This window comes from Malaclemys terrapin, chromosome 11, assembly GCF_027887155.1.
Source record: "Malaclemys terrapin pileata isolate rMalTer1 chromosome 11, rMalTer1.hap1, whole genome shotgun sequence".
In the NCBI taxonomy this organism is placed as follows: Eukaryota; Metazoa; Chordata; order Testudines; family Emydidae; genus Malaclemys; species Malaclemys terrapin.
Genome location: NC_071515.1, coordinates 22,570,309 through 22,598,058, shown reverse-complemented (window position 1 = coordinate 22,598,058; position 27,750 = coordinate 22,570,309). Strand labels below are relative to the sequence as shown.

General features: G+C 43.2%; 1 protein-coding gene across 6 annotated transcripts in view; it reads left to right on the top strand.

Annotated features, from left to right (window-relative positions):
* LOC128845542 (aldehyde oxidase 1-like) overlaps nt 1–27,750 on the top strand; it is an 87,699-nt gene that overhangs the window by 25,002 nt on the left and 34,947 nt on the right. For 3 of the 6 annotated variants that reach the window (XM_054044341.1, XM_054044339.1, XM_054044342.1), the window contains exons 15-23: nt 2,265–2,427; nt 3,247–3,339; nt 7,996–8,168; nt 10,100–10,226; nt 11,119–11,241; nt 19,467–19,563; nt 20,569–20,693; nt 21,779–21,912; nt 22,685–22,772. In XM_054044341.1, the coding sequence (XP_053900316.1) occupies nt 2,265–2,427; nt 3,247–3,339; nt 7,996–8,168; nt 10,100–10,226; nt 11,119–11,241; nt 19,467–19,563; nt 20,569–20,693; nt 21,779–21,912; nt 22,685–22,772 (1,123 nt within the window). The remainder of the gene's footprint in view (nt 1–2,264; nt 2,428–3,246; nt 3,340–7,995; nt 8,169–10,099; nt 10,227–11,118; nt 11,242–19,466; nt 19,564–20,568; nt 20,694–21,778; nt 21,913–22,684; nt 22,773–27,750) is intronic. The other 3 variants (XM_054044340.1, XM_054044343.1, XM_054044344.1) reach the window with 2 other exon arrangements.

Sequence of the window (27,750 nt, the reverse complement as noted above, 5' to 3'; positions counted from 1 at the left end):
ATCTTTTTGTTAGATTTTTGCTATGCCTTTGATCTCTCTCAACATTGTGCACTCCATTTCCATTTCTTGATTTTGAGGCCAGTAGTACAGCCCTGCTAATATATTTACATTCTTACAGCTTGGGATTTTTATCCATATAGAATCAACTGTGTGACATACTTCAAAAGAGCAGAATTTTCAGAAGATGCCGAGCATCCATCCTCTGAAAATCTGACCCCTTTAAAATGTCTCAAGTTGGCCTCCAAAATCACTAGTCCCTTTGGAAAGTTCAGGCCATTATCTATTGTATAGTGATCATTTTTAATAGAATTAAACTCGGGCTGTCAAGCAATTAAAAAAATTAATCACAATTAATTGTGCGATGAATCACGCTGTTAAACAATAAGAGAATACCATTTATTTAAATATTTTTGGATGTTTTCTACATTTTCAAATATATTTATTTCAATTTACAACACAGAATACAAAATGTACAGGGCTTGCTTTATATTTATTTTTTATTACAAATATTTGCATAGTAAAAAACAAAAGAAATAGTATTTCTCACCTAATGCGAGTACTGTAGTGCAATCTTTTTATCATGAAAGTTGAACTTACAAATGTAGAATTATGTACAAAAAATAACTGCATTCAAAAATAAAACAATGTAAAACTTGAGAGCCTACAAGTCCACTCAGTCCCACTTCAGCCAGTCACCCAGACAAAAAAGTTTGGTTACAATTTGCAGCAGATAATGCTGCCCATTTCTTATTTACAATGTCACCTGAAAGTGAGAACAGGCATTCACATGGCACTGTTGTAGCCGGCATTGCAAGATATTTACATGCCAGATGCTCTAAAGATTCATGCTTCAACCACCATTCCAGAGAACGTGACCATGCCGATGACGGGTTCTGCTCAATAATGACACAAAGCAGAGCAGACAGCATGTTCATTTTCATCATCTGAGTCAAATGCCACCAGCAGAAGGTTGATTTTCTTTTTTGGTGGTTTGGATTCTGTAGTTTCTGCATCTGAGTGTTAGTTTCTTAAGTCTTCTGAAAACACGCTCCATACCTCGTCCCTCTCAGCTTTTGGAAGGCACTTCAGATTCTTAAATCTTGGGTCGAGTGCTGTAGCTATTTTTAGAAATCTCACATTGGTACCTTCTTTGTGTTTTGTCAAATCTGCTGTGAAAGTGTTCTTAAAATGAACATGTGCTGGGTCATCATCTGAGACTGCTATAACATGAAATATATGGCAGTATGCGAGTAAAACAGAACAGGAGACATAAAATTCTCCCCCATGGAGTTTAGTCACAAATTTAATTAACACATTTTTTCAACGAGCATCATCAGCATGGAAGCATGTCCTCTGGAATGGTGACTAAAGCATGAAGGGGCATACAAATGTTTAGCATATCTGGCACGTAAATACCTTGCAGTGCCGGCTACAAAAGTGCCATGCGAATGCCTGTTCTCACTTTCAGGTGACATTGTAAATAAGAAGCAGGAAGCAGTATCTCCCGTAAATATAGACAAACGTGTTTGTCTTAGTGATTGGCTGAACAAGAAGTAGGACTGAGTGGACTTGTAGGCTCTAAAGTTTTACATTGTTTTGTTTTTGAGTGCAGTTATGTAACAAAAAAAATCTACATTTGTAAGTTACACTTTCACAATAAAGAGATTGCACTACAGTACTTGTCTGAGGTGAATTGAAAAATACTGTTTCTTTTGTTTATCATTTTTACAGTGCAAATATTTGTAATAAAAATAATAATATAAAGTGAGCACTGTACACTTTGTATTCTGTGTAGTAATAAAAATCAATATATTTGCAAATGTAGAAAAAAATCCAAACATATTTAATAAATTTCATTTGGTATTCTGTTGTTTAACAGTGCGATTAATCGTGATTAATTTTTTTATTCATGATTAATTTTTTGAGTTAATCGCATGAGTTAACTGTAATTAATCGACAGTCCTAAATTAAACCAGTTTTCATAGTTTAAAAAAAGCTGATTTATTTTACTAGTATATAGAGCTCAATTACGTTGACTTCATTGAGACTATTCGTGTGAGTAGCAGCTGTTCGATGTGAACCACACCGTGTTACAGATCAAAGTCCCAATTTTGCTCCCATTGAAATCCAAACTACAACTGACTTCATTGTGAGAAGGATCATGCCCATGTCTGTGATACAAGCCAGTTAGTCTGGTCACCATTTAGTTCGTCCAGCTGTGCCTAATATACTGATCACAGTATTATTATTATTATTTCTGCCAGGCATTGGAATGAGCAGATGCTTGATGAAGCTTGCAGACTGGTTCTTAAAGAAGTTTCTCTGCCAGGCTCAGCCCCAGGTGGGAAGGTGGAATATAGAAGGACTTTGATTGTCAGTTTCCTCTTCAAATTCTACCTCCAAGTGCTTCAGTCATTGAACAGGATGGTAAATTCATGTCCTGGGTTTATTTTCATGCAGTCTAGTGAAAGGTCTTGTACTCTGTATTTATTTATCCAGTTTGTACTGCGTGCTGATCATAATTTCTGTGTTCACAAACAATTTAAAAAATACATAACAACATATTAGTGCCACTATTAAAAGAGCTCTCACTCTAAAAAAAATAAAAGAGAGAGAGAGAGATCATCTTATTTGGTCTACCTCTTCTCAAAAGGACAAATAGCTGGGATAAATAAATGGTTTTGCAATGTGCATAAATGTCACAAACTAACTATCTATGCTATAATTTTTTGGTTTGGAGAGAAGACTTGCAGAAAAATCTGTTCAGATGTCATTGTGTGGTTCTAATTTTGATTTTTCGTTCTGAAGGATTCCTGTATTAAATCTGTTCAGTTTCCAAAGAAAAAAATGTTTTCTCTAATTGCCAGCCTTGCAAACTTAGCTTGGGCTCTGAGTCAAGCTGTTTTTTTCCTTTCTCACCTATCACCACCAGCAGCAAAAGTTCTATGTCAGTTTTGTTCATACCTCAAAACAAAGTTAACCTCTTCTTACTGCAGTTCCTTTCATTGGTCTCCTGAAACAGCTGTGGTGTTATGCTCCAAATGCTTTTTTTTTTAATTTTTTTTAGATAAATATTTTATGACTGCTCAACAGTCTTCACTTCATTTTCAGCTACTTTTTTGGGCTCTTCTAAATAGGGGGAGACTTGAGAGGTTTATGGTCAATCATTGTGGTTGCTAATTCTTTTAACAGAAATGTTTGTGTTGTGAAAACATAACTATTATTATTAACACACTTCTCTTTCAGGACCCCCATCTGTATCCTGACATATCAGAGAAATATGGGAGTGTGCTACAAGATTTCCAACCCAAAATGCCCCAGAGCGAACAAATATACCAGGTCAGTGAGGATCTTTTAATACTGCCCTTCAGTTTAAAAGACACTGTTAAAAATTAAGATACAAGAAGAGCCCAAGCAGTGAAGGCCAGATACAGATTTTGCAAAGCACTGAGGATGTTGAACTTCAGATTTATGAACACCTCGGGAATGGAGGTTGTGTGTAACTCTGAAATGTTCGTAACTCTGAACAAAACATTATGGTTGTTCTTTCATATGTTTACAACTGAACATTGACTTAATACAGTTTTGAAACTTTACTATTCAGAAGAAAAATGCTGCTTTCCCTTTATTTTTTTACTAGTTCATATTAAACACAGTACTGTGCTGTATTTGCTTTTTTTTTTTTTTTTATCTCTGCTGCTGCCTAATTGCATACTTCTGGTTCCAAATGTGGTGTGTGGGTGACTGGTCGGTTTGTAACTCTGGTGTTCATAACTCTGAGGTTCTTCTATATGTGATTGAACAGATTATCATGTGTTCAAGTAAAATTTAGCAGCAGAGGGGAGCAGAGAGCTATTCTTCATGTCCTTGTGCAGAAAATTTTTTCCTGTTCTGCAAACATTTTTGAGATTTCAAAATCTGCTTTCCCATCCCAAATCGGGACAAAAAGGCTAAATCTCAAAAATTTTCATGAACCAAAAATCCAAAACCAATTTGTATCAAGGCAATCAAAATGTTTCATTTTAATTTTGACTTTTTTTACATTTTTGTTTCCTATCAATTAACTTAAATTACAAAAAGTCATTTCAAACTGAAAAATCAAACTTTTCATTTAGAAAATGACAAAAGAGGCCATTTTGACAATTCTGAAGCTTTTTTTTCCCTCAAAGTTCTTTTGAACCAGGAAATTTGCAAAGTTCTGGTTTTGACAAATTGGCATTTTCAGATTAAAAATGTTAGTCCAAAAATTCATGCCCAGCTCTAGTGATGGTCATCTGGAAACAGCAGCATTATTCCTGGGGCTACACCCTATATGACAGTGGGAACGGGAACCAATGGACAACTGAAAACATGTCTGCTGTATTAATATAAGATTGTATCTTAAAATGTTCCAATTAGAGTTAAATCAAATAAATAACAGAGGGGAAGAGAAATTAAGCAGCAAAGGTAATTGGTGGAAAGAGATGTTGAAATTTGAAATGAGGTAGGGCATTGATGGGGCAAAAAGATATAGGAAGGCTATTCCAAGAGGTAGTCGCTACAGGAGAGAAGGCTCTTGTACCAGTGGTGATGTAGGGATAGAAAGAAGCCAGTATTAATCTGAAAATCTGAGGTAGCAGGGGGGAAAAAGAGGAAGGAGGAGGATGCAAAGTGCTTGAAGAATCTATTATTCTATCATAATGTGCTATTGTCAATAGCTCTTAAACAAAATTATATTCATGTGAAATAGGGTGACCAGACAGCAAATGTGAAAAATTGGGATGGGGGTGGGGGATAATAGGAGCCTATATAAGAAAAAGACCCCAAAATTGGGACTTCCCTATAAAATCGGGACATCTGGTCACCCTGATGTGAAATTACACAGAAGAGAGCCATATTCTCTGCTGGTATAACTCTGACTTCATTGCAGTAAACACATGGTTCTTACTAGTATAAAGTGAGAGGAGAATCAGGCATAGTAAGTTGTATACTACTTTAAAGTCAGTTTTCTAGCAAAAACAAAGAATGACTGTGGCTCTTTTCTCGTTGTTAAAACATGAGCAAAGTCAGGAACAACAACATCTGATGGCTTACACAACTGCAGAAAAAATACCTCATTGTAACAATAACATATCACAAGGGTTGAAACCATTTCTTTTAATATAGAACCAAATCTAGGTCAGAGTCAGTGTTTCATTAGTATTTTCATTATCACAACATGTTTGAACAGGGAGAAACTTAAGTAATTGTTTGTCTTCATACATCACTGGCTTTCACACTGCTTATAAAATTTAACATTGTAGACAAACTTGTCATCCCCATTTCACAAGAGGAATAGCTTTCCTTTTCATAGATTTTCCAGGAAGCACAGAGCTCCACTCGGTGTCACATGTAGCCATTTACAGATTTAGAAGATTTTTCAGTCGGTTCAAGAAATTCATTTGTAGTGAATGATGAGCTATTAGAAACTTGCAACAGGATATTAATATATTGTGGTAAATGGGCTGATGAGCTGCTCCTAAGATGTACTTCTGACTGCATTGCATGTAGGAACATAGAATTGCATACTGGATGGATCAGTGTGGCCCATCTAGTCCAGTATCCTGACAGTGACCTGTGCCAGAAGCTTCAGATGATGGTGCAAGAAACTCTGCAGCAGGCAGTTATAGGAGAGCCCCCCACAGGGGAAACACTATCCCCCAGTAGTTAGAGATTAACATATGCCCTCAAGCATGAGAGTTTAAATCCCCTCTGAAACTACTTGTTTGTTGGTATTTTTAGATCCTTGCTATAACTTTGGATAATCTTTCCTATATAAATGACAAATCCTTTTTTGGGTCCCACTAAGCTCATGTAAGAGTAGAACAGCAACCGTTAGAAAGTGACAGCAAAATGGTACAGCTGCCATATCACATCCCCCATTCATTAGAATTAGAATTCACAAACAACTTCATGTCCCTTCAGGAACCAAAGATGTCCAACAGGCAGAAAATATAGCACACACTGATAAGCAAAAAGGCACCACAGCACTGAAAGGAAATAGAATCTCTTTTTTAGTGGCATGTTAAAGTATGTGGAGAAGAGTGGCTGATAGAGAACCATCATTTGACCTCCTGCTCTGCATGGGTTTATGTGCTAATAAAAATGAGATCACATTTCCTTTCAATGCAGTGATAGCACCTGATTTATTAGTGCTTGTGTTAGTCTCACTGCATTTTCTGTTTGCAGTCTTTGATTCCTCAGTGAACCTGGAGCTGTCTTTGAAATGGCAAACCCGTTATAATTAATTTGTATTAAAGTATCTCCTAGAGGCCACTATCAAGATCGGGACCCCATTATGCTAGGTGTTGTACAAACACACAAGCCCTGTCTACATAGGCAAGTTGAGCTGATTTACCATAATGTAGATTGATTTAGTTAAGTCAATGTAGACTCTTTTTGTGGATACTCTAAAATCAGTTTTAGAGCATCATATATCAATGTAATTAAGATAATCAACTTCCAGCTAATTTGTTATAAGGGACACTTACACTGATTTTCAGATTCTGCTCACAGGCGGGGTGCACCTGGAAAACTGATTTAGTGAAATCATTACAATTTGTGTGTGTAGACAAGGCCGTAGTAGACAGTCCCTGCCCTGAAGAGTTTACAATCTACATAAACAAAGGGTGGGGATTAGGGGAACAAGTGCAGCGGCTTACCCATGGTCAACCCAGCAGGGAGTGACAGAATTCAATTCTCCTGAGTCCCAGTCCTGTGCTGCCAGCCACTAGACTGCACTGCTTTCCATACACCAGATAGTCATGTCTTGGATTCCGTTTTAAGGTGTCAGAGACCACCAGCGGCCTGTCAACAGGCAGCGACTAAGCAATACAAGTTGGCATATTTTATTATTCAGATTATTCAGCATTGTGTTGCATGAGTGATTTCTAAGCAAGCCAGTGGACTGCTGTCAGTATTTATCTTCTGCAAATCTGTAGACTATGACTTGGGCTTACTTTGTAATATGAGCAATTTAATCTATTAACAGCAGGTAATTAAATGCAAGTACTGAAAGATCTGTACTTATTCAGATAAGACTATTGTAATGTTCCATTAGAGGACAGTTGAGCTGGTTTGGGGAGTCCAACAATCAGGTTCATGGTAGGAGACATCTAATTAAAACTGTCATTTCTCAACGTATTGCCAGTAGCAGACAGTTGACTAAAAAGAAAATAGAGAGGGAGCTACTGGAGGGAGGAGAGGTTAATCAAACTGTCTGTGCATTGGAGACTGTAGGGGGAAAGAGGATTCGGAAATATGAATAAATAGCCAGTTCTCAGCATAGGGAAAGGTTAGTAGTGAGGAGTCAGTGGGATCAGTAGTTCAGGATGTTTATTAATGGACTGGAAAGGAGGGGCAGAGGCGGGTCAATGAGTACATGATAACATTTGCTGATGGCAAAAAAATATTTCTCAAGGAGGACCTAGAAAAATAAAATTAATAGGCAATGCAGTCACATATTAAATTCCTCACTGGCAGTTATGAGGGAATGCACATTGGAAGGAACATTTAAACTGCTTGTCCATACTGAGCAGTGCTGAATTAATTGTAAGCTTTCAGGGGGGAAATCCAGGAGTCACTATGAATAGCTCACTGCACTGTATTGCCAAAAAGATGAAATACACAACAGAAGCCACTTGAGAATAATTCAGAAAATTATTACAGCACCACTGTATCTATCAATAAGACAACACATCATCCTCTTGAACACTGTTTGGCTACTTTGTGTCATAAAGGACATAGCAAATATAGAAAAAAATCAGGAGAAACTAGAAACAAAATGGGTAGACTTCTGGAAAAGATTGCATAGGAGGGATTAAAGTGACCTCTGGGGGTCAGCAGTTTAGTAAATGCTCCAGCCTAATCTGTATATAATATTATGCCAGAAATAGGTGCTGTTAAACAGAGATTTTCAGACTCTAATAGAAGGACACCCTTTCTTGGGCTGGGGATTGGTTTTTTTTTTTTACTAAGCAGGAAGTAAACCCAGAGCAGCTTCCCAGGGATCCAGTAGGACGTCCCATCATGCACCAGGGTGGTATAAAACACGCCACTGGTGAAGCTGTTTATTGCGATGACATTCGTGCTGTGGATGAAGAGCTCTTCCTGGCTGTGATAACCAGTTCCAGAGCCCATGCAAAGATTGTGTAAGTGCATAAATGCCTGAAAGAAAAGTATAACCATGAAAGCATTGGTTGAGATTTTCAGAGCAGTGTAGGGTGTTTAGATGCACAACTTTCCCTAAAAAGAAGAACAGGAGTACTTGTGGCACCTTAGAGACTAACAAATTTATTAGAGCATAAGCTTTCGTGGACTACAGCCCACTTCTTCGGATGCATATAGAATGGAACATATAATGAGGAGATATATATACACACATACAGAGAGCATAAACAGGTGGGAGTTGTCTTACTAACTCTGAGAGGCCAATTAATTAAGAGAAAAAAAAAAAAAAAAAAAAAAAAAAAACTTTTTTGAAGTGATAATCAAGCTAGCCGAGTACAGACAGTGTGATAAGAAGTGTGAGAGTACTTACAAGGGGAGATAGTCAACGTTTGTAATGGCTTTCCCTAGATTGCTTTGAAAATCTCAGCCACTCTGCTTTGTAACAGAGGATAGACACTCAGAACATTCTGATGATGGAATACTAATCTGAATACCAGCTCAGCATCTTTGTAAGGCCTGAACTCCTCACAAAAGATGCACTGGTATAACTAAAGCCTGGTCTACACTGGGGGGGGGAGGGGGGTCGATCTAAGTTACGCAACTGCTGCTACGTGAATAACGTAGCTGAAGTCGACGTACTTAGATCGACTTACCGTGGTGTCTTCACCCCGGTGAGTCGACTGCTGCTGCTCTCCCGTCGACTCTGCCTGTACCTCTCGCCAAGCTGGAGTACAGGAGTCGACGGGAGAGCACTCAGGGGTCGATTTATCATGTCTAGACTAGACGCGATAAATCGACCCCCGCTGGATCGATCACTGCCCGCTGATCCGGCGGGTAGTGACGACAAGCCCTAAGATTGCACTGATTTAGTTAAACCTATGCAGTTTGGACACACATATCCGTTTAAACCTGGTTTTCAGCACTTTAACTGTTTGTTAACAGGTGCAAGCTAAATTGTTATAAAACATGTTTAAAACCAATCTAGAGTTTAACTAAAATTACCCCATTAATTAAACTAACGTATCTGCTGTGTGTAGATAAGTCCTAAATATTTGTACTTGTCATCAAGTAACCTGGTTGCATTATTGATTCTACCACTCTATGCCACAGATCTTTTCTCCTTCTAATGCAGAAGAGATTGACACACCCAGCCTTCTTTTGTGTTTCAGAACTACACCAGTAAATCCCTGACCTAACGCTATTGTCCTAATTTATAATTTCATCGGAGCACTGTGTGCTAATTACATGATTTCTTCAGCATTGTCATTAGACAGGAGATGGTACCTAAATTTTCAGGGTTAACAAAACTTTTGGTATTTAGATAATACCAATACAAATCTTGGTCTGAAGCCCCTTGGTTTGATTTATATACTATCCAGGCAGAATACGTATGTAGAGTCAAACAAGTGAGAGAGCATCCGAGCTCTTCCCACAGACTACAACACCCATATTTGTTTTTAACATTCAGTCATTATAATACAAGATTCTCTCTTGCTTTGGGAGAAAGGCATACCTTGTAGAGGATGGGACCAAACAGAGTTCTTTCTGTCTCTACCAAAAGAGCTGGAGTGCACAGCAAGGGGCTGGTTGTTTCACAGGTGATATTCCTCTATGGAGCAAATGGGCCACTGCCATCCTCTCCACCACAATTCTGCTTAATGGGGGAAAGGAACAGTGACTTGCTTATTACAAAGCAAGCCTTTTCTGGAAGGGAAACAGCTCACCAACAGCCTTCCCTTCCCTCTACCCAATCTTGTTATCTCTAAGGAGAATAAAGACAGTGACTAGCAGCTTCCACAAAGAGCTGTGTGAGAGCAGAGTCTTGTGTCACAGGCTACCTATGCATATATTGTATCGTCTTACTTCACGTGCAACAGTGTGTGGCGCTAACTACTTTATACTTTCCCCCTAGATCGATTGATACATCAGAGGCCCTCAAAGCACCAGGAGTGTTTGATATTATAACAGCTCGGGATGTCCCAGCCACAAACGAGTTCTACTATTACAGTGATCCAGAGATTATATTTGCAAAAGATAAGGTATAGTGTCTGTCAAGATAAGTGTCTGTCAGTAGCTATGATTTTTCTTTGATCCTTGATTTATAATTAAACTAAACAGGAACAATATTGACTCTTGAATTTTTGTAGAATGTGTATGTTGGGAATTATTTTGGCTGCTCTATGGGGCAACTTCTTAGTTCTTTTTCCGTTTCCTTTCTAAGTATCAAAATAACCGAACTCTGTGACATACTTCTTTAAATCAGATGAATCAGACTAGTCAGGATATAGGGTAATCTTTTCTAAAGCACCTGACGGTATGTCTACACTGCAGTTTGGGAATGAGGGGCTGAGCACAGCACATGTAGACATACCCAAGCTAGCTTTAATCTAGCTAGTGTGAGCACCAGTAGCAGTGAAGCCATAGCAACATGGGCTTTAGTGTGAGCTGGGTTGCACAAGCCCACACTGGGTATTTACTTGGGCAGCTAGCTAGACTTAAGTCTGTGCTATTGTGGCTTCACTGCTATTGGTGCATGAGCTAGGTAGGTTGAAGTCAGTTCAGATATATCTACACGTGATACACTCACACCTACAATCACAGTGTAGATATTTTCTGAGTCACGTAGGCTCCCAAGTCTCATTTTTAGAAGTGACTCAGGCCCTTGGGAACCTATGTTTCATGGGAAGTCCATAGGACTTAGGAACCTAAGTCACTTAGGGACTTTTGAAAATGCTGTGCTTGATTCCCAAATAACATCGATAGTTCTACTAGTGTATTGGTTTAGGGGAAGGTTTATAGCAAATAAAAAGGGTTAAACCAAAACAAAAATTAGAAAGAGAAATGTGAATACTATTTATTTGAGTCCAGAATTTCAGTAAGCACACCTGGGGATCATTTGAATACAGGAAGTATTTCCACTGTATTTCGCAGGTAATTTGCGTGGGTCAGATTGTCTGTGGTGTGGTTGCGGATTCAGATGTTCATGCCAAACAAGCAGCTGCAAAAGTGAAGATAGAGTATGAAGATCTGGAGCCAGTGATCCTGACTGTTGAGGTAATAATTAGCCTCATCCTTCTTGCTTTTTCACAGACTTATCTTGGGCAGGGAAAGCAGCTGTTTACTCTTCACTTGCTATTTATTTATTTTTTTTATAACAAGTGAAGTATGACTAATTGGATTCTCTTTTTAAGGACTAAGGGCCAAATTTTTGCTGTCACTTATACTAGTACATCCCCAATGATGTCAATGTAAAAAGAGCAGAATTTGGCCAAGTTTCCACTTGCACTTGGTTGGTTAGTTAGTTCTTAAGGAAGATCCTCACTTCCTCATATAGTAACAAACAGGGATCTTTCACATCTAAGGATTCCCCTGCCTGTTCCTTTATGGGATTATGATGTGTTCTTGCTCTCTCTTCAGGCCATACCAACTGCTCCAGGAAAGCAGTTCTTGGAATTACCCAGTGAATGACAACAATTCAGAATTCCTGATCTGGGAACTCTGCCTATAAATAGGGGCAGGTTAAAAGTAAATGGGGCCTGTTCTCCCCCATTTCACTGCTTAAATAAAATATTAGCAGCCTCTCGCAGATCTCAGTGGGTTGAAGTACAGGGCGGATTTTGACTTATACTAGAGCCTAGTTCAGACCACACTGCCTAGACAGACATTCTTCCTAGCAACTTGTATATTAGAGACTTGCTTTGTTATGTGGCAGTTGAGAACTTCTCTTTGTTTAGAGTAGCCATTACTGTTGGGGAGTTTGACTGAAGTGTGTGCTCCCCTGATGTGATAGAGACTGGCTTGCATATCAGGAGAAGAAAAGCATTGAGAAGCAAAGTCCATGCTGACTATTCCTATCTAAGGCCTTGGCTACACTTGCGCGTTGCAGCGCTGTAAAGCAGCCCCCAGCGCTGTAACTCACTCCCCGTCCACACTGGCAAGGCATTTGCAGCGCTGTATCTCCGTGGTTGCAGTGCTGCATGTACTCCACCTCCCCGAGAGGAATAGCGAGTATTGCGCTGCCACGCCAGTGTGGCCGCCCAATGCGCTGTGAATGGCCTCCAGAATTATTCGGCGGTATCCCACAGTGCCTGTTCTAGCCACTCTGGTCATCAGTTCAAACTCTACTGCCCTGGCCTCAGGTAACCAACCATGTGACCCACCCTTTACATTCCCCGGGAATTTTAAAAATCCCCTTCCTATTTGCTCAGCCCGGCGTGGTGTGGAGTGCTATCAGCGAATCTTTCCAGGTGACCATGCCTCCACGCGCCAAGTGAGCCCCAGCATGGAGCAATGGCGAGTTGCTGGACCTCATCAGTGTTTGGTGGGAGGAAGTTGTCCAGTCCCAGCTGCGCTCCAGCCGTAGGAATTACGATACCTTCGGGAAGGTATCAAAGGACATGATGGAAAGGGGCCATGACCGGGATGCCCTGCAGTGCAGGATTAAAGTGAAGGAGCTGCGGAATGCCTACCACAAAGCCCGTGACACAAACAGCCGCTCGGGTGCTACCCCCACGACCTGCCGATTCTACAAAGAGCTGGATGCGATACTTGGGGTTAACCCCACCTCCACTCCGAGCACCACCATGGACACTTCAGAGCCGGTGTGGGGGGTGGGGAGGAGGAGGAAAACAGGAGTGATGGTGGTGGACCGGATGGAGATACCCCGGAATCCCTGGAGCCATGCAGCCAGGAGCTCTTCTCGAGCCAGGAGGAAGGTAGCCAGTCGCAGCGACTGGTACTTGGTGGAGGACAAACAGAAGAGCAGGTTCCCGGTAAGCGGGTTTTTTTCGGGAAGGAATTTTTTCGGTGCGGGCTCTTTGGGAGAGGAGGGTTAGGCATGCATGCCTAGATGCGGAATAGTGCATTGATGTGGTTTATCACATCGTGGTAATCGACCTCGGTAATCTCCTCAAATGTCTCATCCAGAATGTGTGCAATGCGCTTGTGCAGGTTTATTGGGAGAGCCACCGTGGTCCTTGTCCCAGCCAGGCTAACGTGTCCGCGCCACTGTGCCACGAGGGGCGGAGGGACCATTGCTGCACACAGGCAAGCTGCATATGGGCCAGGGCGGAAGCTGCATTGCAGTAGAAGACCCTCCCTTGCTTCCCAGATCACCCTCAGCAGCGAGATATTGTCCAGGACGAACTCCTGTGGAAAATGTTGGGACAGTGTTCAGTGTAGCTGCCCCCTGAAGATGTTGGCTCTCCCCAAGGCACAGAAACCCAGAGGACAGTGCAGCCCTGAAACAATTAGTCCCCCTTACTCACCATTTTGAGGCTGCCGTGGGATATGTGTGCTCTGTTTCGGACGGGAAAATTATGCTATTGTGTAGACCCTGTGTGTTTTCTACTCCCTAAGTGCGGGGGGAATCATTACTCTGTCTGGTATAAACAATGCTGCCTCTGTTAAATGTTGCATTTTGCCTATACAGCAGCAACAACCTTGAGACCTCAGCCGTCCCTCTTATCGCCTGCTCAGAGACTGCAAAGACTCAGGAAGAGACCACGAAAAAGCAAAGAAGACATGCTGCAAGAAGTGATGCGGCAATCTATTAAAGAGAATGAGAAAGCACAGAACTGGAGGGAGAGAGAAAGCAGGATCCGCCAGGAAAACGCAGGGCATCGGCGGCAAAGCACTGATAGGCTCATAAGCATCCTGGAGCGCCAAGCAGACACTATCTAGGAGCTCGTAGCCATGCAGAAAGAGGAGCAGTACCGCAAACGCAAACGCCACCCCCCTCTGCAGCCCTTGTCCAAAAACTCTTTCCGTTGTGCCCCATTGTCACCTCCAACCCACTTTCCCCAACTTCCGTGTTCTTCACACCACCCGCTGCCTCCAACACCAGCATCTTCACCACCCAGCCCTGAAAACCACGACCCTTACCCTCTGCACTCAACCCCCATCACCATGCAGTATAGCTGTCCTGAAATGCAGCACTCACTGCACAGCACACCAGACAGGACATACGCGAATCTGTGATTGTACTGTTCCCCACCCCACCCCCTTGTTTCTTTTCAATAAATAATTTTTTTTTTCTTTTCAATAAATGGATTTTTTGGCTTTGAAAACATTCTTTATTATTGCATAAAGTAAAAGACTCCTTAGCCCAGGAAATAAACAGGCCATGCAAGTCTGCTTGTCTGCTTAGCAGACACTGATTCCCTAAAGATTGGAACTACTGCACTTCACTGCTGATTTTCAGCCTCAAATTGCTCCCTCAAGGCATCCCTAATCCTTGCAGCCCCGCGCTGGGCCCCTGTAATAGCCCCGCTCTCTGACTGTGCAAATTCAGCCTCCAGGTGTTGAACCTTGGAGGTCCATGCCTGAGTGAAGCTTTCACCCTTCCCTTCACAAATATTATGGAGGGCACAGCATGCGGATATAACCGCGGGGATGCTGTTTTCGGCCAAGTCCAGCTTCCCATACAGAGATCACCAGCGGCCCTTTAAACAGCCAAAGGCACACTCCACAGTCATTTGGCTCAGCCTGTAGTTGAACCGTTCCCTGCTGCTGTCAAGGCTCCCTGTGTAGGGTTTCATGAGCCATGGCATTAACGGGTAACCGGGATCTCCAAGGATCACAAAGGGCATTTCAACTTCCCCTAACGTGATCTTCCGCTCTGGGAAATAAGTCCCGGCCTGCATCTTCCTGAACAGCCAAGTGTTCCAAAAGATGCGTGCGTCATGCACCTTTCCAGGCCAGCCTGTGTTAATGTCAATGAAACGCCCACGGTGATCCACAAGCGCCTGGAGAACCATAGAGAAATACCCCTTCTGATTAACATATTCAGATCCTAGGTGGGGTGGTGCCAGAATAGGAATGTGCGTCCCATTTATCGCCCCTCCACAGTTAGGGAACCCCATTTGTGCAAAGCCATCCACTATTTCCTGCACGTTACCCAGAATCACGGTTCTTCTGAGTAGGATGCGATTAATGGCCTTGCAAACTTGCATCAACACGATTCCAATGGTCGACTTTCCGACTCCAAACTGGTTTGCGACCGACTGGTAGCTGTCTGGAGTTGCCAGCTTCCAGACTGCAATAGCCACCGCTTCTCCACTGGCAGGGCAGCTCTCAATCTCGTGTCCTTGCGCCGCAGGGTGGGGGTGAACTCCTCACACAGTCCCATGAAAGTGGCTTTTCTCATCCAAAAGTTCTGCAGCCACTGCTCGTCATCCCAAACTTCCATGACGATCTGATCCCACCACTCGGTGCTTGTTTCCCAAGCCCAAAAGTGGCATTCCATGGTGCTGAGCATGTCCGTGAATGCCACAAGCAATTTTGTGTCGTATGCGTTACGCGGCTCGATAGCATCGTCGGACTCCTCACTGTCACTTTGGATCTTAAGGAATAGTTCGACAGCCAAACGTGACGTGCTGGCGAGATAAGTCAGCATACGCCTCAGCAGTTCGGACTCCATTTCCCGCAGACAGATCGTGCTGCACAGAAACAGTTGAAAGATGGCGCCAAACATGAATGGAAACAAAGGGATTTTGGGATGCAAAGCGATGCATCACAGGGTGTTGGGACAGGACCCAGAATGCCCCACACCCACGCCCCCTACCCACAGCACCAGAATGGGAAGAGGTGCTCTGTGGGATAGCTGCCCATAATGCACCGCTCCCAATAGCGCTGCAATTGCCGCAAATGTGGCAGTAACGAGTGAGGTATTCTTAACCAGACTGTCTGCTGCAGAACTCAGGGCCGGGATTAATTATCACCTGCAGATGAATTATAAACATGAGCGTTATTTCCAATTAAGGGAGGAGATCTGGAGAGAGCAACAGGCTGAAATGGGCCAGTCACAAAGTCAAGTTCTGCCAAGGAAAAGAACCATCCCAAGAGAACCTGCAGAGTAAGCATGGGGAGCAGAAAAGGGCGACACGGCTCAGGGACTGGCAGGAGCCGGCAGGCTGCTGGAGTGGTTGTGACCCAGGTCTGCAGTGATAAGTTATCAACACAACTGTTTGCTACCCTAACGGAACTGACTTCTCAGTGCAGTTCCTAGGGCACAAGGCTTTGTCTACACTAGAAACCAGTGTCTCTTTTCCAGCTGCCCAAGCACCAGCTAGAGCATTGGGAGCAATTTTCAAAAGTAACTACGGAGTTAGATGTCCAACCTCCATGGACTTTGAAACCCTCTGACAAGAGCAAGTGTAGACCATCCTCAGGGGGTTTTCCAACTGACTCATGAAGCCCTGCTTTGCTCAACAGAACAGGGTTTTATAACCCTGTGGCAACACTGGCTGAGCCAGACTGCATCATTGCTGGCACTCCTGCAGCCACACAATTGCTGGGAAACAGGGAGGTCGTAGTGAGGCTTGGAAGGATTCGATTTTTTATCAGTAAACGTTGGTGTCGATTCCACCATGCACAGACCAGCAAAAAAGTATTTCAATTGATAATAATCAACATTTACAGAGAGGCAAAGAAAGAAACAGGCTGCTGGAGAACTTACACTGCTCTACAGCCAAAATGCTTCTGAAATAAATGTAGTCAAATTTTACTAATTCTGGGTCACTGAGAACAAAAATTATGCTTAAAATTGTTGATTGGCTCTAGTTTTCAAGATATGCTATTGGGTCAGTATATGACCCTTGACTTGGGAATGGCGGAGGATAAGTGAGTTATAAAGGGAAGGGATCTCAATTTAAACCAGAAATGACTAAAATACATCTTTGACTGGATCTATGAATAAATCTATGACTGGGTTTGGACAGTACTTGCTTTTTAGGCAAAACAATGAATGATGCAATCTGAAGCTGGTATTGCGTCATACATGATATGAATTGCATCATGTTATTCCAAGAAGTCATGGATGATGCAATCATAACGAAGCTTACATCACTCTGCTGAACAAATTGCCCTATATCAGCTCTAGAAATCATACAGTGTCATGCTCTCTTATTTGTCAGTGTTTGATTTTGCAAAGGGACACATTTCTGTTTAGCCAAAGTGAGCAGAGATGCCTTGTACTTGTGTGAACAGTGCAGATAACTTCTGCTATGTTTGTGGTGAAGTGACTTTTGCATCACAAAAGCCCAGTATAACCACTATGGTTAAGAAAGCCTATCACCTTTATTTTGGCTGCAAAATTGGAGATCAGGACAAGAGGTGGGCCCCACACATATGCTGCAACACTTATGCAACAAATCTTCACCAGTGGTTGAACAGGAAAAGGAAATCTGTGCCTTTTGCAGTGCCAATGATTTGGAGAGAGCCAACAGATCATACCAGCAATTGTTACTTCTGCATGCTGCCTCCAGTTGGGAAAGGTGTGTCAAAGAAGAAAAAGTGGACTGTGCATTATCCAAACATTCCATCAGCTATACGCCCAGTATCCCACGGAGAAGGACTGCCAGTTCCTGATGCACCAGAATCATTCTCACTTGAGTCAGACGAGGAAGAGGAAGAGGATGAAACTTCTGGTCGTGAACCATCAATGTCACAGGACCCACATTTTCTCCCATCCTCCTCCTCTGAACCACACCTCATAACACAAGGTGAACGGAATGACCTTGTCAGGGATTTGGAGCTACCCAAGAGTAAGGCAGAGCTGTTGGGCTCCAGACTACAGCAGTGGAATCTCCTGGCAGGTGATGTTAGGGTTTCCATGTTCCGTGACTGTCAAAAGGATCTTGTCCCATTCTTCTTCATGGAAGGTGATCTTGTAGCCTGCAACAACATCGATGGTGTGATGGCAGCCCTCAACATCATTCACGATCCAGATGAGTGGAGACTGTTCATTGATTCATCGAAGATGAGTCTTAAAGCTGTTTTACTGCATAATGGCAATGTTTTGCCATCAATTCCAATTGGTCATGCAGTCCATATGAAGGAAACCTATGACAACATGAAACAACTTTTGAGGTGCATAAACTATGACCAACATCAGTGGCAGCTTTGTGGCGATTTGAAGGTTGTTGCTCTCTTGCTTGTTCTGCAGACTGGATACACAAAGTACTGCTGTTTTCTCTGCGAATGGGATAGTCGTGCAAGAGATTCCCACTACATCAAGAAAGATTGGCCACTCTGACAGCCATTGGAGCCTGGGAGGAAAAGTGTTCAGCATCCACCACTTGTTGAATCAAGGAAGATTTTGTTACCACCCTTACACATCAAGCTGGGTCTGATGAAGAACTTTGTCAAGGCCATTGACAAAACACAAGCAACTTTCAAGTACCTCCGTGGAAAATTTCCAAGGTTAAGTGAAGCTAAGATAAAGGAAGGTGTCTTTGTTGGTCCTCAGATTCATGAACTTTTTGAGATGATGCATTTGACCATGCACTGCATGGCAAGGAAAAGACGGCATGGAAACCTTCCAGTTAGTGGCAATAAATTTTCTTGGAAACAACATGGCAGACCACTACAGGTTGTTGGTGGAAAACCTCCTCAAGGCATACAAAAGCCTTGGTTGCAACATGTCACTAAAGATACATTTTTTGCACTCTCATCTAGATTTTTTTCCACTGAACTACGGAGCAGTGAGCGACGAGCACGGTGAGCGATTTCACCGGGACATTGCAACAATGGAGAAACACTATCAGGGCAAATGGAGCCCATCAATGCTTGCAGACTATTGCTGGACAGTGACAAGAGATGCTCCATTTAATGAATACAAGAGACAAACCAAGAAGCGCCAAGTAGACACTGAATAGGACTAAACTATGTACATAATAGTTTTTTGCCTTTTGTTTCAGAATAAATTTTATTTATATAACCCTTTTGCTGATTTTTAAAGTGCTATATAAACAGGACAGGTAAAATATTATCATGTAAAGCAACCATAAACACATGAAAAGACCTAGGTTTACAATTTATGATTAAAACTCTACTATCTACACAATATACATAGACATAAAATGTAAAAACTTAAATATCTTAGAAACAGTAGCCAATCAGTTGTTTTAATTGTCATATTTGAATTCAGCACATCAAAATACATAATAAATAGCACATTTTATCTCTGAAGCAGACGACTTCTCAAAAATTGTAGACCAGTGTAATTAATAAAATACCTCTGCACTAGCATTCTGTAGGAAAGCAGAGGTCATCAGTAATGCAAGATTGAGTCACAGCAACATTTTCTTGTCCAATGTATAAAATCCTAAACTTCTGGAATACTGTGATGGAATTTAGTAGTCTGATAACTCTTTGGTACCCAGTTCCCCATATCTTTATGTAAGGTGCACGGCAATCATATTGATAATAAAATGCTGTGGAAACAAAGAGAATATTTAAAATTCTCAAACTTGTGTGTGTGTTTTCCACCACTGCAGGAGGCTATAAAGCACAATTCATTCTTTGAGCCACAAAGAAGACTAGAACAAGGAAATGTCGATGAAGCATTTGAAACTGTTGATCAAATACTTGAAGGTAAAATGCAGAATGTGTTGAGTGGATGGAGGGAGGTTTATGAGAGCTTCTGCCAGTTTGAAGTCTGATACTAACCAAATGGATCTGGGCAAAATGGAAATTGTCAAATCTTCATCAGAATTTATAGGGACAGACTTTCAAAGAGTGGCACTTAAATTGCTCCTTCCCATGTCCCTTTTAAGTGCAACTGATGATGTACTGTGTCTACTATGCAACACCAGTATAGCACTACTATCTGATTAATTTATGAGAAAAAATATAATCCTCCCATTATTTACCATGGACTTTCCTGTCTCTGTTTTACTGTGATACAAAAGTGACGATCTACGATATGGAAATATTGATCCAGAATACTTGGTGGGGCTTTGGAGTTGCAGAGCGTAGATCCTCAGCTGGTGTAAACTGTCATAGCTCGATTGAAACCAATCAGGTGACTAACAACAGCTGACATATGTCCTGCAGAATTTGGATTTTACCCTCTTGCTAGTCTGTTTCCTTTCAACCACAAATTTCTCCTTTTCTTCCCCAGCATCAGACCTGGCTTGTTTGGTGCTGATCCTGAACAACCACGAATAGCACTTCCCTTCCGCAGAAAAATTACTGTATTCCACGTCTGATTTGATTAACACAAGCTGGCTCAAGATCCTGTCAGCACTCTCAAGCCTTCCACATCCCAGACTCAAGACACTTAGCTTGATATTGACAATATGTGTGGCAGATTATCTGGTAGTGTAAGTTGGCACAGTTCTGTTGATATCAATGGAGCAGGGCCAGTTTACACCAGCAGAGAGTTTGGCTCATATTTTTATGCTAGATGTTGCACCTGCTGCAGCTGGTTTCTCTTGCCTGGTTGCACCTTAACAACAGTAGCACCAGCAATTGTGTTGATCAAGTACGTTGAGTCTTAGGTTTTGTGTAATGTGCATACTTGGCCTACCCTCCTCGTTCCTCCCCTTTTTACCCCCCAGCCTATCAGCAACACTTGTGTCTTTATCTTTGGAACAGGAGAGATCCACATCGGGGGACAGGAACATTTTTACATGGAGACTCAGTGCGCACTTGTTGTGCCAAAAGGAGAGGATAAAGAAATGGACGTGTATGTGTCAACCCAGCATCCAGCACTTACCCAGGTAATGGAGAGCCTTTTTAGGCAATTCTTTAAAGACTTGACAGTATAGCTCTTTGTGTGTGGTTTGAAAATCCATCTTAAACTGTTTATGATGCAGTAGGAACATGTGAATTACACAGTTGGGTTATCCAATGTCCATTGCTCTCCACTACACCAGTAGCATGCCAGCTCAGCACCGCTGACCCATCAGCTGTGCACTGATCTCTCTGGCACCAAGGTAAGGAGTGTGTAAAAGCCCTTCAGTCCCCTTTGAAAGTAGTCTGTGCTCTAGGGCACGATCCTTTAAGGTACAGAGTTCTCCCTATGAAGTGCTAAGCATGCTCCACTCCCATCTTCTTCAGTGCTTTGTACGTGCATTAGCTGGGGTGGCGACAACTGCCTACTGCCAGAAATATAAAGGGGAAATTCACAAAACCTAACGTGAGAGAGGTAAGGTTGGTGAGGTGATATCTTTTATTGGACTAACTTCTGCTGGTGAAAGAGACAAGCTTTCAAGCTCCACAGAGCTCTTCTTCATGTCTGGGCTAAAACCTAGTAGAGCAGATTGTCTCTTCTTAGCTACACATATGGCTTGTGAAGCAGAATGCATTTTGAACAAAATGCTGAGATTTTGTATTAGGTGTATTTTGCCCATTGTTCAGCTCCCATTTTCTGTGTGTGTTACTTTTATATCACTGATAACAAAAATCTGCATTCTTTCTTGGCTGTGTTTCATAAATGAGGGACACTGTCAATCACATTTCTTCATCTGTGACTAATAAGGCTGAGATTATTAAAACCAGACATTTAAAAAATCTAATGTCCTTATTATGGATTTTGCTTACTTCCTGCATTTCTCTCAGCTTGGACAATTGTCTATAGCCAGTTTCACTTTCAGGTTCTGTTGCAGTATTTGGGTGCAAATGTTTGGGGGTATTTATTTGTTGAAAAATAGATGTTTCCATGGGAATTAGAAAGAAAATCATGGAGACATAGCTTGGTCTTTTCTATAAACTTTTTTTGCAAAACTTAAATTTGGGCCAGATTTGAGCTGACAGGGTCCCTTTAAAATTGCAATGTTATAAAAAAGGGATATTGACTTTACAGGAAATGGTGGCCTCATGTTTAGGAGTTCCAGCCAATAGGATCATGTGCCATGTAAAAAGAATCGGTGGAGCTTTCGGTGGGAAAGTAGGGAAAGCTGGTCTGTTGGCATGTGTTGCTGCAGTGGCAGCAAACAAGTAAGTGTGGCTACCTGTTGTAAGAGAGAAAAGGGGAGGAATAATAGTTACCCACCAGGTCCCTTCCCTTCCCAGAGGTGCTCCCACTATACTAGCTAACAAGCCACAAAAACCTGTCAGTGAGTTTTATTTTACTCTCTACTCTTGAAGGGTTATAAGCTGGGCTGAGGCGATGCGATCTAAACAGAGCTGAGACTGGTGTCAGCCAGAAATGCTCTCAAAATTCTTGACAAGCTTATGGGGAGCTACCCACCTGTCAGATTGGGGACCTTTTCCACACATAGGGGTTGTACTGACCTTGCTACATCAGTTTCAAAATTGATTTAGTTAACTCAGTGCAACTTTCTGGTGCAGACACACTCATTTTGGTTTTAAGAGTGTTATATTGATTTAGCCTATATTGATTCCTTACTGATTTGAGCTAAATTGATATAAGGCATTCTTAAAACCAAAATAAGTGTCTACACAAGAAAGTTGCACTTAGTTAACTCATTGTTTTTCAAAAAGGGAAAAGAAGATTATGTCATGGGTCTGGACCCAGCAAAGCATATAAATAGTGCCTACTTTATGCACAAGTAATCCCATTAAAATTAAGCAGGTGCTTCAGTCCATCCCTGTTCACCAAAGCACTTAAGTCAATGCTTAAATTTAAACACATCCTTTGTGCTCTGCTAGATTTGGGCCCCTGGGAAATAGCCATCCTTTTAGTAGCGTCTGTAACTTTGTCTGAAGCGTAACCCTCCTTCCCCCTTTTTTTACATTTTTAATTTAGAACTGGTCGTGCGGTTCGTTTTATCCTGGACCGGGGGAATGATATGTTAATCACAGGGGGCCGACACCCTCTCGTTGGCAAATATAAAGTAAGTGGAAGAAAAATGCTGTGCCCAAACCATCAGTCCACTTTATGTGAATGGGATTTTGCCAATACCAGTAGTTAAGGGTAAGATTTTGTCATGCTTATTTTTAGTAAAAGTCACGGACAGGTCGCGGGCAATAAACAAAAATTCACAAAAGCCTCAGCGGCTCGGAGCTCCACAGTCCCCACCACCCACAGCGGCTCAGAGCTCCAGGACCCTCATCACCTGCAGCGGCTCAGAGCTCCAGGGCCTCTGCTGGCTGACAGCTCTAGCCGTCCCGCTTCAGGGCACAGGGCTGAAGCTGAAAATATCATGGAAGTTTCTGAAAGTAATGGAATCCATTACCGCCGGGACAAAATCTTATCCTTACAACTAGTTAATGTTGTTTTTAACTAGTAGGTCTATTAATGCAAACAGCTGTATTAATTCAGCCTTAATTTGAGACTCTTAGTTAGGAAATTCAGCGGTAAGGTCTGCTAACCAACTTTAACTCTGCTTCCTCGCTCCTACCTATATCTCTGCTTTCATTTCTTTCTACTCCTTGCATGTCTTCTTCCTCCCATAATTTCTCCCTTTATTTCTTTCTCTCTGGAAACTGGAATGCATAAAGAGTCCTTGGCCCAACAAAATTTCTCTGCACAGGTTTACGCTTGAGGCCTTGCTGTGCACAGGTTCAAACAGAGGAACCACTACGTTTTTACATAAACACAGAATCAGTCAGGAAAAACAGCACCTCTGGTTACAACCCAGTCCTCCAGCTACTGAATACAACCTCTACTTCACCCAAGGCCTCTTTCTGACCTGATTATCAGTAAAAACTTTTATAGAAGTTCCTGCCCTCTTGTCAGCAGTGATGGACAAGGTAGCCTGGGCAACACTGACTTAAATCAAATCAATAAAAAAAAAAGGCAGAGTCTATAAACATAAGAGTCAGAAAACCTTTGGCTGTCAGGGCTATCATCTCTGTCTACCTCCCTTGCAGTTCGAGAGGGTTATAAGTGTCTCAGAGGCAGCCTGGTGCAAGCACAGAGAATTGTTGTCCTCTTCAAGTCCCAAGGTCATCTGCCACTTCTCATCCTGTTCCTCCCTCTTTATACCTGGGCTTCCCCTCATTAGCTACAGCAGCTGTGGGCTTGTCTCTTCATAATTGACATTTTCCACAGCTGAGCCAGCATGGGGTAGTTTTTGCTGACTGCAGGTAGGAAGGGTTCTTAACCCCTTCTTGCCTGTGTTTTATGTGGGGTTTGTAGACCCCATGGTACCTTTCTCACCTCCCCTTCCCACCATGCTCTGGTCACAGACTCATAGACTTTAAGGTCAGAAGAGACCATCGTGATTCAGTGATTTCCCAACACCCCCCCTGAATTTCCCCAACACCTCCCTCCCCCAGTTTTGTGAACTAGTTACATTCCAAACCTGGTGGCTGAACTTTGCGACTTTGTCCTGACCCACAACTATTTCACATTTGGGGACAATATATACCTTCAACTCAGTGGCACTGCTATGGGTACCTGCACGGCCCCACAGTATGCCAACATTTTTATGGCTGACTTAGAACAACGCTTCCTCAGCTCTCATCCCCTAATGTCTCTACTCTACTTGCACTACATTGATGACATCTTCATCATCTGGACCCATGGAAAAGAAGCCCTTGAGGAATTCCACCATGATTTCAACAATTTCCATCCCACCATCAACCTAAGCCTAGACCAATCCACACAAGCGGTCCATTCCCTTGACACTACTGTGCTAATAAGCGATGGTCACATAAACACCACCCTATACTGGAAACCTACTGACCGCTATACTTACCTACATGCCTCCAGCTTCCATCCAGGACACACCACACGATCCATTGTCTACAGCCAAGCTCTAAGATACAACCGCATTTGCTCCAATCCCTCAGACAGAGACAAAAACCTACAAGATCTCTATCAAGTGTTCTTAAAACTACAATATCCACCTGCTGAAGTGAAAAAACAGATTGACAGAGCCAGAAGAGTATCCAGAAGTCACCTACTACAGGACATGCCCAACAAAGAAAATAACAGAACGCCACTAGCCATCACCTTCAGCCCCCAACTAAAACCTCTCCAGCGCATCATCAAAGATCGACAACCTATCCTGAAAGATGATCCCTCACTCTCACAGATTTTGGAGACAGACCTGTCCTCGCTTACAGACAGCTCCCCAACCTGAAGCAAATACTCACCAGCAACCACACACCACAGAACAAAAACACTAACCCAGGAACCTATCCTTGCAACAAAGCCTGATGCCAACTCTGTCCACATATCTATTCAAGTGACACCATCATAGGACCTAATCACATCAGCCACGCAATCAGGGGCTCATTCACCTGCACATCTACCAATGTGATATATGCCAGAAATGCCCCTCTGCCATGTACATTGGACAAACTGGACAGTCTCTACGCAAAAGAATAAATGGACACAAATCTGACATCAGGAATCATAACATTCAAAATCCTGTACGAGAACACTTTAATCTGTCTGGCCACTCAGTAACAGATTTAAAGGTGGCAATTTTGCAACAGAAAAGCTTCAAAAACAGACTCCAATGAGAAACTGCTGAACTTGAATTACTATGCAAACTAGATACAATCAATTTAGGCTTAAATAGGCTGAGCCATTACACACATTGAATCTATTTCCCCATGTTAATTATCCTCACACCTTCTTGTCAAACTGTCTTAAATGAGCTATCTGGATTATCACTACAGAAGTTTTTTTCTCCTGCTGACATAGCTCATTTTAATTAATTAGCCTCTTAGAGTTGGTTGGGCAACTCCCACCTTTTCATGTTCTCTGTATGTATATATATCTCCTCACTATATGTTCCATTCTATGCATCCAATGAAGTGGGCTGTAGCCCACGAAAGCTTATGCTCAAATAAATCTGTTAGTCTCTAAGGTGCCACAAGTCCTCCTGTTCTTTTTGCAGATACAGACTAACACGGCTGCGACTCTGAAACATGCCAATTTAGTGACTATTTGGAAATTTGAATTGAAATTGAAACATTAATACACACTTTAAAAGCATATAGAGTGTATGATAAAATACATGTATGAGAAAAAGCTGTTGTTTTTTATGACCACGTCAGTGCATTCATTTCAGTGATGTTGGCCAACCTAATAATTTCAAATGATGATTTGTAAGCAAAGTCTAAATGAGCTCTCCCTGACAGCTAGTGATGAGCTGGGGCTGGGGGGAAAGGCTTCAGGACCAGATTGTATTTACATTCACACCTAATCTACCTAGGTATCCAGCAAACAGAGCTGTGTTGCCCAAGTGAAATAGATTTTGGCTGGGGTTGTCTTACAAATCACTTGAATGGGGGAGGGGGGGAATGAAATGTTGTTGTTCTTAGTGTATGAGTAAAGGCCAGTAGCACTGTACTTAGCCTGTGCTGATTGAGGGCATCAAGAGAGAGGGTGGGGACCTGTCCCTCTCCACTGTTTAAAGACAGAGCTGATTAGGCTCCATAGATAGTCTTTTGTTCTGTTAAGTGACCACTGCAGATGAAATCACTGATAATCAGGTCTAAGTGCTTAGTCCTGCTGTGGGGACAGTGTTCCTGTGGGACAGTGTTTCTGTGGAAGAGATGGCCCAGACTGCACTAGCAGTGAGGTTCCCCCACTGAGAGCTCAGCTAAAATCACTGAGCGCTGGGTGGAACCTCAAGAGACCAACTCACAGAGGTCACAGTGGCAGGTGGCAGCAGAAGGTGACTGCGCAGGGCCATTGGCAACAGAGGGGTGGAGTGAACGGTAGGGTTACCATATTTCAACAATCAAAAAAGAGGACGGGAGGAGTCCCGCCCTAGCCCCGCCCCTGTCCTGCCCTAGCCCCGCCCCTGCCCCTTCCACTCCCTCCCACTTCCTGCCCCCTCAGAACCCCCAACCCTCCCCCCCCACGCCTTGTCCCCTGACTGCCCCCTCCTGGGACCCCTGCCCCTAACTGCCCCCCAGGACTCCACCCCCTACCTAAGCCTCCCTGCTCCTTGTCCCCTGACTTCCCCCTCCTGAGACCTTCCCCACATCCTAACTGGTCCCCTAGGACTCTACCCCCTACCTGTCCCCTGACTGCCCCAACCTTTATCCACACCCCCACCCCCAGACAGACCCCTGGGACTCCCACGCCCCATCCAACGACTCCCCACCCCCTGACAGCCCCCCCCCAAAACTCCCGACCCATCTAAACCACTCTGCTCCCTGTCCCCTGACTGCCCCCTCCTGGGACCCCTGCTCCTAACTGCCCTCCAGAACCCCACCCCCTACCTAAGCCTCCCTGTGCCTTGTCCCCTAACTGCCCCCGCCTGAGACCCCCCCAGCTGTACTCTGACTGCCCAAAACCTTACACCCCCAACCCCCAGACAGCCCTCCCCCGAACTCCTGACCCATCCAACCCTCCCCCTGCTCCCTGTCTCTTGACTACCCCCCCCCAGAACCTCCCTGCCGCTTCTCTGACTCCCTGACCCCCTTACTGTGCTGCAGAGCGGCGCGCTCGACAGCGGGGGAGGGGAGCAGGGTAGGAGCTCCAGACTGCCGGAGGCCGAGGCGACGGCCGGCGATCTGTGAATGCAGGGGGGAAGGGGAGGGAGGGAGAGAGAGGAGGGGAGTGGTGTCAAGTTGCAGGGGAGAGTAGGGGGAAGTGGAGGAAGGGCTCAGGCTGCCGGAGCCCCGTGCGAGTGGCACGATCCGGCCGGCTGCCCTGTAAGCCGCGCACGCTCTGCATGGGGGGGAAGTCCGGACATTGACAAATTCCCCCCGGACGCTATTTTTAACTGAAAAAAGCCGGACATGTCCGGGGGAATCCGGACGAATGGTAACCTTAGTGAACGGTGGCACAACGAACAGCAGTGGCCAGAGCGAACAGTGAGCAGCTGGAGGAACGAGCAAGGTGCCTTCTTGCCCCCCATCTGGGAGGTGTACTCATGTGAAAGCAACTCTGAACTCTGA